At 45.0% G+C, this 12,094-nt stretch overlaps 1 protein-coding gene across 1 annotated transcript in view; it reads left to right on the top strand.

Moving 5' to 3' along the window:
- DNAH7 (dynein axonemal heavy chain 7) overlaps positions 1–12,094 on the top strand; it is a 574,291-nt gene that overhangs the window by 124,085 nt on the left and 438,112 nt on the right. The window contains exons 23-25 of the mRNA XM_040440176.1: positions 2,762–2,930; positions 4,625–4,727; positions 4,807–4,934. Of these exons, the coding sequence (XP_040296110.1) occupies positions 2,762–2,930; positions 4,625–4,727; positions 4,807–4,934 (400 nt within the window). The remainder of the gene's footprint in view (positions 1–2,761; positions 2,931–4,624; positions 4,728–4,806; positions 4,935–12,094) is intronic.

Raw genomic sequence — 12,094 nt, 5'->3', positions numbered from 1 at the left:
AATGTTAATGTCTGATCTGAGGTCTGATGGGGGTCTGATCTGAGGCTGATGTGGTTCTGATCTGAGGTCTGATGGGGGTCTGATCTGAGGCTGATGGGAGACTGATCTGAGGCTAATGGGGGTCTGATCTGAGGCTGAAGGGTGTGATCTAAGGCTGATGGCGCTTGGGGGTCTGATAAGGGTCTAATCTGTGGTCTGAATCGGGCTCTGATTTGGGGTCTCATGAAAAAAAAAATCGTATTTTCCTCCTCTGAATCCTAGGTGTATCTTTTGTCTGTGTCTGTTGCATCTTATAGTTCTAAAAATTGTATATAAAATGGTAAAAAAATTAAACCTGAAAGTGTTAGCCCTTTAAGGAGTGATGAAGGAGTTGTAGACCGAGATGAGAAAAAAATCTAATTAATAAAATACTTTTTACGCCACTGCATTCAATAAAGAAATTTCAATTTCAGATGAAATGCAGTGTCAAAATAAACGCCCCATTAAATGTGGCCTGTCTAACCCAGGAAGAAGTGCAACGGCATTTAAAAAAATTAAAATAGACATCACCGGGTCCAGATGGCATACACTCCCATATCCTAAGAGAATTAAGTAATGTTATAGACAGACCCTTATTTTTGATATTTAAAGGGGTTTTCTGGAATTTGAATATTGATATTCATCAATATCCGATTGGTGTAGGTCCGACACACAGCACTCCTGCCAATCAGCCATTGAGATTGCAGCGGCAAGCATGTGTAATTACAAGAAGCTGTCCTTGTCTTGTCGATGGCAAGCAGGTAAACAATGAACGGAAGGCAGTGTTGCACAGGCGTAGCCTTCTCTTCAACCAGCTGATCGGCGGGGGTTCCGGGTGTCAGACCTCCGCCGATGACCTATCTGACCTGGACAACCACAGTACATTATTAAGTGCCTTGTATTAACTTTCTCTACATGATAAATGCCACTTGCTGAAGTGACACAACCCCTTTAAGGACTCTATAATGACAGGGTCTGTTGGACATGATTGGCGCTTAGCCAATGGGGTGCCATTACAGTGATCCCTCAAGATACTGTGGCCTCAGGATACAATATTTTCAAGATACAATGATCTATTCTGACCCATAGTAAGTTGAAACTAGACTCTACATATAATGCCTCAGGCTCAGATCCAATCAAGGCCACTTCTCTGGCCACATAGCTGTATTAGGTACTAGTTAGCAGCCATTCTTGACTGTTATATGTAAGGACTTGTTTTATCTGTCTTCGACATCTGCTTATTTTTCCCAAATCTTCATTTTCTCTTATCTTGGATGACATTTTGTGGCTTTGGAACCAATTACTCAAGTTACAATGGTTTCAACATACAATGGTCGTTCTGAAACCAATTAATATTGTAACTTGAGGGACCACTGTGTTTAAAAAGGGGTCAAAAACAGGGCCCAGAAACTATAGGTTGGTAAGTCTAACATCTGTTGTGGGTATCTAAATGAATATAAGCGTTGTAGGAAAGCGCAAGGGGCCGTCATTGACGGAAGATATGTGTCACCGAGGTTCCTGGCCTCGGTGAGGTAAGAGCTGGTAATTTTAAGTGTCAGTGGCAGCTAGTGCTGACTGACCCTTTTGGTTATTTAGTGTGGCTGTAAAGCTGATCCGGGCCAGCTCTTACTGGGAGCAGCCAAAGTGCAGGGTGGGTGGCTGTTCCCCACTTTTCAGGCCAGGTTTTGGTTAGGGATATAAAACCCAGCCAGCAGTCTCAGCTGGGTGTGGATTATCCTCCATTTGACAGTGGAGCTTTTCCAGTCTCTGTGTTGGGGCCTGAGAGTTTGGCCGGGATTAAGGCCTGCTATCTTGTTTGGATGAAAGCACGTGGACTTCTGTTTCACCCAAGGACTTGTGTGTTGCTGCCTAGTGTGAATAAACACCAGACTCAAGGTGATTATTTTTTCCTTGAAACTGACTTTTTGTTGTCACTTTCCTCATGTGTGAATAAAACACTGAACTGTTTAAGTTAAAGACGTTGTCATTGCCTCTATACTGCGTCCGCAAGCCTGTCTACCAGAGGAAATCCCCACAGAGTATAACACTGTTTCACCATGAGTTTGTGAGGGAGCAGTCCTATTACACTTATCCAATCAGTTTCTATGAGGAGGTAAGCTCTAGGCTGGACCTGGGTGAGTCAATGGATTTCCTATATCTTGACTTCTCCAAAGCATTTGATATAGTGCCGCATAAATCAGTCCGCACTGTTTTAGCAACACTGCTTCGGTGCTCCCAATGGTCTTTGAGTCTGGCATCATCAACTACTCCATCTGGTTGCTCTAGCTTGTTAATGGCACCCGCCATCTTGTGAAGTAGTCAGGCATGTCACTACAGCATGAACTACCCTATTCCTGGAAACCCTCTTTAATTGTTAATAAAAAGAATAATATGTGATACATTCATTTAAAAAATATAAAAAAACTTTCTCATTTTTTGACATACACCAACAAAGTATTTTTTGACATACACCAACAAAGTATTTTTTGACATGCACCAACAAAAAAAGTACAGAGGTTGTTAGAGCTGAAAGGAGAGACCAATTTTGCTATTAATACCCGTGATTCAACAAGCAGGAGTCAATGTTCACGTGTCCAATGTCATTTTCCTAGTCCTTATTTTAGAATTACTTTATATTATGCCTCTATTGTATTTCTGTACTTCAACTGAATGTTTGAGAATAACAATTGTGTGTAAAGAACAAATGTTAGAAATAACTTTATAATCTTTCTTTTTATAATAGAACTTTATTTGGTGCCCTCAATCTTCACTTGGGTGGTGCTCCTGAAGGACCTGCTGGCACAGGAAAAACAGAAACTACCAAGGACTTGGCAAAAGCTGTGGCAAAGCAGTGTGTGGTTTTCAATTGTTCCGATGGACTGGATTACCTTGCATTAGGAAAGTTTTTTAAGGTATCCCATGTCAATTACTAAGCCCCAAACTTACAATAAGGTACCCCATAACAAGAGGCCAACAATGTTAGAATCTTGTTAATCAAGTGAGTCAATGGTATTATCATTGAAATGTGTCAAATATGGGTCTACACACCTCTGTTATGGGCATAATTTTTGCATGAGAATTGGGTATATCATTTCATGTTTGTCCAAATTCAAACAGATGTAAGGCAGCTATCCTATAAGTCAATTTTCAACCCTTTAAATAGGCCTTGAGACATGACTTGGATATTAAATAAGCAGGCACCTCATCTGCAGACAGCTATTTCTGGATGATTGCCCCTCATCAGTGCAGAGCAGAGAGTACTGCCTTAACTGGATGACAGTCCTGTCCGGATTTCGGGGGATACTATCTCTCCTCATGCCGATTAACGAGAGATAGTACCCTCCAAATTCAAACATTTTTTATTTTAAGCTCATTTAGCAATGTTTTAGTTGGTCAAATCGGTGTATATAAGCCAAGCCACCCTGGAATGACAGACCCTGCCGGATCGCACAAATTTGGTTAGGGTTTCCATTATTCCTACTCATTTCGGTCCCTGGACAGTTTTGACAAATTTGACAGTTGGAAACGATGTTTAAGGGTCCATTCACATGTCTGCAACTTGGGTCCAGATCCGTTCCGCAAACCCATTCATTTTCAATGGGGCCGGAACGGATGCTGACTGCACACTATGTGCTGTCTAGATCTGCACTTCCGGATCCGCAATTCCGTTCCTGAAGAAAATAGAATATGTCCTATTCTTGTCCGCAACTGCGGACAAGAAAAAGCATTTTCTATTATAGTGGCGGCAATGTGCGGTCCGCAAAATGCGGAACGCACATTGCCGGTGTCCGTGTTTTGCGGATCCGGGTTTTGCAGACCGCAAAACACCTACGGACTTCTGAATGGACCCTTAGGGGAACCTGTCATTGGACATTTCTAGAACCTTTTTATTTTGCAAGTTTAGTAATTGTCTCAGTAGGGGAACTGAACATATGATTCTGTGATCATTTAATATAATACACTGCACTACTATTGACCATGGCATCGAAGGGGTTAAATGGCTGGATCAATGTTATTTCTGATCTTGGCCATTGCAGCAGGTTGTCAGCTATAATATACAGCTGTAAACGTATAGTGCCATTATATACTGCGTATGTTGGCAAGGGATTAATGATTTGCCTACATATATTTTTCTACAGTACAGTATGTGTCTGAATAATTATGTGAATAGCCATTTGGCTTGGGCTTTTCACGAACACCTGTATTACTGATGTGCATGCACTGGTTGGCTGTCTAGTAGAATACCCACTACAGTACGGTACTGTACTGCTCTTTACCTGTTCTAGGATGAGCTCCTAGACCATTAGGTGATGGTGGCTCCATTTTATCTTTGAGGTGCATATGCGAGGTGTACAGTTTTTAACATTTTAAATGTACTGTACATGAAATGGCATTTTATATTATTCTTCTGACATATCAAGCATCTTTAAGTGTTATGTTGAAAGTGGTTATGTAGGTACAGTGGCATTTCTGTACAAGACTCTTAGCCATTCAAGAGGTTAAATAGATATTGCATTTTATTTTCAAAATCTAAATGGAACTTACATTTTCATGTAAATTCGAGGGAACAGTATATGTAGATTACATATATTCACTTTTATTTCAGGGTTTACTTTCCTGTGGTGCATGGGCTTGCTTTGATGAATTTAACAGAATCGATTTAGAAGTGCTATCAGTCGTTGCACAGCAAATACTTACAATTCAAAGAGGTACCTATTCATATATTATGTGATTTCAAAACAGAAGTGTTGTAGTATTATTAAGCCATAATAATTTGTATATTTTCAGGTATCAGTACAGGCTCAGATCTATTAGTATTTGAGGGTACAGAACTAAAGCTGAACCCCACATGTGCAGTCTTTATCACCATGAATCCTGGCTATGCTGGGCGTTCTGAGCTACCAGACAACCTTAAGGTATTGCTTCTAATTTTGTTCTTTATATTGTTATTGCTTTAGAAATCATGTGTTTTTTGTGGAAAATGAAATACTTCATATAATAAGCCAGTCTAGGCTAGACATCATTTCATAGTGTACAACATCCTTACCGTTCTGTAAGAAAACCCATTCTTTGCTGGAATAAAATTACAAAGACATGGCAACTTAGTTGCACTTACCCTTTCGAGTATCCAAAAGTATATCCAAAATAACAGAGAGAAGAACCCTCTCTAATATGGGCACATTTCTTCACTTGGTTTTCCCTCATTTTGTTTGTGTAACTATGTAAAGATTTTAAGAGGAATAACTGAAAAGTTATTCTGTACTTGTGTATAGGATATCACTTGTGTTAGAAAATGACTTAGGAAGTTTGTCTTTAGCGGTATGTTCGGTAGTCTATTTTACTGAGGCAGCAGACATAACATAGCATAAGAAACGACGGGCGCATCATTTTAACAAACTTGTGACTTGTCATACTGTAAGTTAAGAAGTCTGAAGTTTTGATTGGTGGGGTTCCAGAAGTTGAAACTCCCACTGATCGCTAAAATGAAGAAACAGAAGCACTCAGAGTGCTGTGCCTCCTCCTTTCTGTTCGGCTCTCTTTGGATTTCTGAGGAAACAGTTTTATGAATTCATACAAAATCTGCACACTGCTTGCCCCAAGTTGAGCTGAGGGAAACAAAAATTAAGAGGTACAGCATTCACCGGTCTCATCCCCCACAGCTACATCCCACAGCTGCTGGAGGGTGGGTGGATGCAGCATCCATAGAGCGAACTGAACAATCAAGGCGGTCCCACAGATACTCATTTGGGTACAAGTCTGTGGAATTAGGGGGCCAGGGTACTACTTGGAAGTCTTAGTCATGCTCTTTTAACCAGTGTCAGACATTTCTAGCTGTGTGACCTGTTGCATTGTGTTACTGGAAGATCTCATCCGCCCCAGGGAAAACAATTAGCATGTATGGGTGCATGTGTTCTGCAAGGATGGATTCATACCCAGATTGGCTGCGCGTGAGTTCCAGGGTTGCAGGATGTTTTGTTCTGTGATTGTTCTCACCTGACACACCAACTTCCATCCGTTTGATGAAGCATAAAATGTGACTAGCCAGAGAAGGCAACTAAAGATGAGCGAATCGAAGTTGACTAAGTGGAATTCGATCCGAATTTCAGGAAAAATTCGATTTGCACTGAATCCGAATTTCCTCATGCTTCATGGTAACGAATTACCTTTTTTCCTAAAATGGCTGCTGCACGAGCAAAGAACTCTGGGAATGAGGGATCACCCATAGTGTTGAGCGAACTTGTGTTTTAAGATCGGCGTCTAAAGTTCGGGGTCGGGTTATCGAAGAATCGCGTTATGGATTCCGCTACCACGGACCATAACTTATGGTCCGTGGTAGCCGAATCCATAACGCGATTCTTCGATAACCCGACCCCGAACTTTAGACTCCAATCTTAAAACACAAGTTCGCTCAACACTAATCACCCACAATGCCATAAATGCAGCCAATCAGCAGCCAGCCAGCCCGCCCCTGTGATTTCACAGCCCTATAAATGGCCTCAGCCATTTTCCAGTGTATTTTGTGCAGGGAGAGACATTAGCAGGCGCTAGGGAAAGTGGTAGAAAAGACTTTGAAGGGAACCTGTCACCGGGATTTTTGTGTATAGAGCTGAGGACATGGGCTGCTAGATGATCGCTAGGACATCCGCAATACCCAGTCCCCATAGCTCTGTGTGCTTTTATTGTGTAAAAAAAACAACGATTTGATACATATGCAAATTAACCCGAGAAGAGTCCTGTCCCTGACTCATCTCAGGTTAATTTGCATATGTATTAAATCGGTCTTTTTACACAATAAAAGCACACAGAGCTATGGTGACTGGGTATTGCGGATATGCTACCTGCCATCGAGCAGCCCATGTCCTCAGCTCTATACATAAAATCCCGGTGACAGGTTCCCTTTAACCTGTTATGGACACAGGGCGTACAGGTACTTAAGGACACAGGGCGTACCTGTATGCCCTGTGTATTTCCGATCACCGCTGCGCGGCGGGCGGTGATTTGAACCCAGTGCCTGCTCAAATCATTGAGCAGGCACCTGGGGACAATGCGCCGGGGGGTCCTGTGACCCACCCGTGTAGGCGATCGCAGCAAACCGCAGGTCAATTCAGACCTGCGGTTTGCTGCGTTTCCCGGTTATTCGTGTCTTTGAGGACCCGATAACCCGGAACAGGATGGTGATCGGTGGTGTGATATTACACCACCAAACACCATCCTGCGATCCTGAGAGGTGATGTGACATCACCTCTCAGGATCGGCTCTGATTGGTAGGTGGGCGGGCAGGAGGTTCAAATTAGCTGCATGTCGTCGGATCTCAGCACCCCCCATCTGTCCAGGCATCACCCCATCTGTGCCCAGCACCCCCCATCTGTTCAATCGGGTACTTAGGGAAAGGCTAGGGAAAGGTTGGGTTAGGCAGGGATATAAAAGGGAAAGTTAGTGGAAGTAAAAAAAAAAAAAAAAAAAGTTTGTGATTGCATCACCCTAAATCTAGTGTCTGGGGTCCACAGCAAAGCTGTGTGACCCTAGACCCCCCAGGGGTGCTGCAGCTTGCCCCCCCTCCCCCCAACAACTTTTTTAACATTTTTGGGGCGCAGGCAATTTTATTTTTTTTGCGTACGCTTAGCGTCCGGCCACTGTTAGTGCATCGCACACCCCACCGCTGATCAACTTCGGACGGTTGATCAGCGGTTTTTAATTATTATTATTTTTTTTTTCCACATTTTTTGACCTTTTTTTAGTTAGTCTTTTTTTTTGTCTGTTTAGGTTTAGGATGAGTTCGCGAACACCCGTGCCCCCACACACACGCACATAGAATAAAGAGTTACACGCACGCACACTGAATAAAGATTTACACGCACGCACACACACACACACAGACACACACACACAGACACACACAGACACACACAGACACACACTCCCTTATGGCCCGCCGGATGTTCTTGGCCGAGCAGGCATACGCCCAGCTTGCTCAGAGTCCGAGAGTCCTAGTGAGGACGAGGATGACCCCAATTTCCTGTTGTCATCCACGTCTTCCTCATCATCTAGCGATGATGATGAGCCCCCAAGGCGGCGGAGACGCCACCAGGCGGAGCAAGGGGACCGTTAAGCTAGGGACCCTGTGGCCCACCCTAGTACGAGCAGCTTTGGGGCTCGTACTAGTTTTCCGGCCTACCAGTTAAATCCACTGGAGCCCCCTGCCGGTGAACTTGTCTGGTGTACCCCAGAGCGTTTTGGGCCCGTGATTCCTGATTTTGTAGGCCAACCAGGAATCCAGATTTCCACAGTGGGCTTCACTGAATAAGACTACTTTAGTCTTTTTTTCAGTGACCACTTTGTAAATCTAATGGTGGAGCAAACAAACCTGTATGCCCAACAGTTTGTTGCTCAACACCCGGGCTCCTTTTTGGCTAGGCCCGGTGGCTGGACCCCGGTCAGTGCAGCCGAGATGAGGACATTTTGGGGCCTCGTGCTGCACATGGGCCTAGTCAAGAAACTTAGTGTCAGGCATTACTGGAGTGGGGACGTCCTCTACCAGACCCCACTTTACAGTACGGCCATGACACGTACCCGGTTTGAGGCCATCCGTAAATGCAAAAATGTAAAATAAAAACGGTGCAAAAAAAAAAGTATTTATTGTCACCTTACATCACAAAAATTGTGATAGCAAGCGCTCAAAAAGTCTTATGCCCTCCAACATAGTGCCATTAAAATCGTCCTCTCATCGCGCAAAAAATGAGCCCTACCTAAGATAATCGACTAAAAAAAAAAAAAAAAAAAAAAAAAAGACTATTAGACTATGGAGATACTAAAATCTTTTTTTTGTTTATAAAAAGATAATATAGTGTAAAACATAAATAAATTAAAAAAAGTAGACATATTAGGTATGTGCTCTATAAAAATCCCCCCCCCTCAACCCCTCAGATGAACACGGTAAAAAACGAAAAATAAAAACTGTGCCAAAAAAGCAATTTTTGGGCAAATTTTCCATTTTAATCCATTTTTTCCCAATAACAAAGTAAGGGTTAACAGCCAAACAAAACGTAATATTTATTACCCTCATACCGCAGTTTACAGAAACGCCCCATATGTGGTCGTAAACTGCTGTATGACCAAACGGCAGGGCGCACAAGGAAAGGAACGCTGTATGGTTTCTGGAAGGCAGATTTTGATGGCCTTTTTTTTTTTGGCACCATGTCCCATTTGAAGCCCCCCTGATGCACCCCTAGAGTAAAAACTCCATAAAAGCGACCCCATCTAAGAAACTACACCACTCAAGGTATCCCGCCTTATCCTTTTGCGAACCTCCTCTCGAGCGTGCACACGGATGCTCTAGCGGCCCAGCGTGAATACATGATCGCGTCTACACAGACGCCGGAACGGAACCCCCAGGTGATACCGGAGACAGGACCGGCTGCTGCGTGCCGCCTCCAGTCCGGTCAATCTGCCTCTGAGACACCTACAGTCTTCCCCTCCGGCGACCATGCGGACACACTACAGCATTTGCCCGCAAAGGAGTCGGAACCGAAGACTCCCCAGGCACATGCGTGACCTGTCCCGCTACTCCAACGGGGTCCCCTGCAGACCGAGCCCCACGAGGAGCCCTGGATCGCGGAACAGGAGAGTGTTTTACAAACAGTATGTCAGACAGAAAAGTGCCAGGCCCTGTACAAGGGAGGGGCAGAGTCCTAAACATTTCTGGCGCAGGCACAGTTCGCAGCAGAGTAAGGGGATCTGGCAGCAAGGGTCACTTCAAGAGGCCTGAGCTCCCGGTGTCATCTAGCGCTCATGACTTGACCAGTAACCCAGCGGTGCTTGAGTGGTTGACTCGGTCATCCACTTTGTCCCAAGTGACATCAGACTCCCTCAGCCAAGAATCGGTGGGTTCATCAGACACAACCCTTAGTTGGCATGGCCGGGGAGCAGGCCCTGTGCCCTCACCTGTCCTCAACCTGCCTCTGTCCTTTTTTGTTCCCTCACCCAGACAAGTATAATATGCTGTGGGCTCAGCTCCACTATACAGCGAGTATGAGCTACTAGAGGACAGTCAGCAGCTACTGCCCAACCAAGATCTGGAGGAGAAATCTGCCGCTTCCTCCAGTAGGCTGTCAAGTAGTGATGAGGAAAGTGGCGTGCGAGCTGGTGTTGCGAGCAGTCAGGCTCCTGGCTCAGAGACCATTGAGGAGGATATCAGTGACTTGCAGACAGTACTCGATGATGTAGCCGATCGCAAATGGGAGCCAGTTGACGAAGGGGCTTTATCATCATCGGGAGAAGAGGGTGGCACCTTGCACGTGAGGCAGAGCCAGCAAGTTGGTTGCGTGGCCGGGAGTCAGCAGTGGGAGGTCGGGAGCCAAATGTGCCCGAGGTAGAACCCCTGCTTCGCAGGAGCCTACCTGCCCGGAAAGTAGTGATGCGGGGGTTCACAGAGACAGCGGCCGTAGCAGTCAGTTAGTGCGGAGTGTTGGGGGTAAAATCACCTACTCAATGGTGTGGAAGTTATTTGTTAAGCCGCCGGAGGAGGTGAACATGGCTATTTGACGAATCTGTGAGCAGAAGGTGAAGCGTTGCCAGGGTGCAAATGTTGGCACCACGGCCCTGCCTCAACATATGCAGCGTCACCATAAAGTAGCCTGGGAGAATCATGGCTCCGATGTGGTGGTCCAGCCTGCCGCAGCAACCGCTGAATCACCCAGTGTCATACACCCGATTTCAGGCAGTCAAGGCTCCACCACCTCAGCTGAAGGGAGCTGTCTGTCCTTCCCATCATCTACCAGTCATGATGCTCCTGCTCCTCATCGTCCTACTCCTAGTCAGTCATTTCGTCAGCAGTTGATCACCGAAGTGATTGCCAAGAGACAGCAATAAACGTGTGGTCATCCTATGACGCAGAAGCTGAACGCGCTCCTGGCCAAGTTGCTGGTACTGCAGTCCCTCCCTTTCCAAGTGGTGGACTCTGCACCTTGAAATGATGAAATGATGGCTTGTGCGGAGCCGAGGTGGAGAGTCCCAAGCTGTAATTTCTTTGCGAAAAAGGCTGTACTAGCCCTGCACAAATATGTAGAACAGAAGGTGGGCCAGTTCTTGAGCCTGTCTGTGTCTGCCAAAGTGCACGGCAGCGCCGACATGTGGAGCTGTAACTACGGTCAGGGACAAAACATGTCCTTTATGGCCCACTGTTTTAATGTGGTTCCTGCCCAGCCACACCAGCAACTTGGCCAGATGACGCTGCTTCCGCCTCCACATTCTCACGCCTTTTGTCCTGTGACAATGTCCGCCTCTGCCTCCTCATCCATTACCGTGTCCTCAGCCCCCACTGCAGGGACAATTCACAGTGCCTCTCCAGCATACCACATGTGCAGGGCACGGTGATGTCACGCTATTCTACACCTTGTTTGCCTGGCTGAACGGAGTCACACAGGGGAGGAACTGCTGTGTGTCCTTCATCAATAATTTGAATCCTGGCTTTCTCCGTGACGGATCAGAGGAAGGGCAAAATAATCAGTGACGTCAACACAAACTCACTGCTGACACCCTCTCCACTCTGTCGGGGGGGGGGGGGTTCTACTTGTATAAGCGTTTAATAGAACAGGTTCTGTAGACATCTATGTGGAATCAGCTGACGACGCAGTGCGCTCTTTTACACTTTAGTAAGATCTTGGGCCTCTGCTTGGTTCTTTATACACCAAACAGTATATCCAATATAACACAACAAATGTGTGGTCCTAATCAAATACAACACCACGACACCACACCATTATTACATATCAAATAGCATCTTTATTTCAAATGCATCTGTAAAAAATTACATAATGCTAATCAGCAATAAAATGGATCCAAAATGTGTCAGTGGGCAGCGGACCAAAGGCACTACAGGTCACATAGTCAACGCAGAATGAAAGTAAGGAAACATTTATATAAATACGAATACAAAATAAGCATCAATCCCTCCCTGCAGTTTCACATCTCCATTATACTTGCCATCAAATAAGTGGGCACCAAAAATAGTGGAAGATCTTAAAGTAGAACCCCACATATACACACCACTAGGTAAACAGGTAGACAAAAGTCAGTC

Source organism: Bufo bufo, chromosome 7 (assembly GCF_905171765.1).
Source record: "Bufo bufo chromosome 7, aBufBuf1.1, whole genome shotgun sequence".
NCBI classification, from domain to species: domain Eukaryota; kingdom Metazoa; phylum Chordata; class Amphibia; order Anura; family Bufonidae; genus Bufo; species Bufo bufo.
The sequence above is the reverse complement of the archived record's forward strand: the minus strand, read 5'-3'. Positions and strand labels throughout refer to the sequence as shown.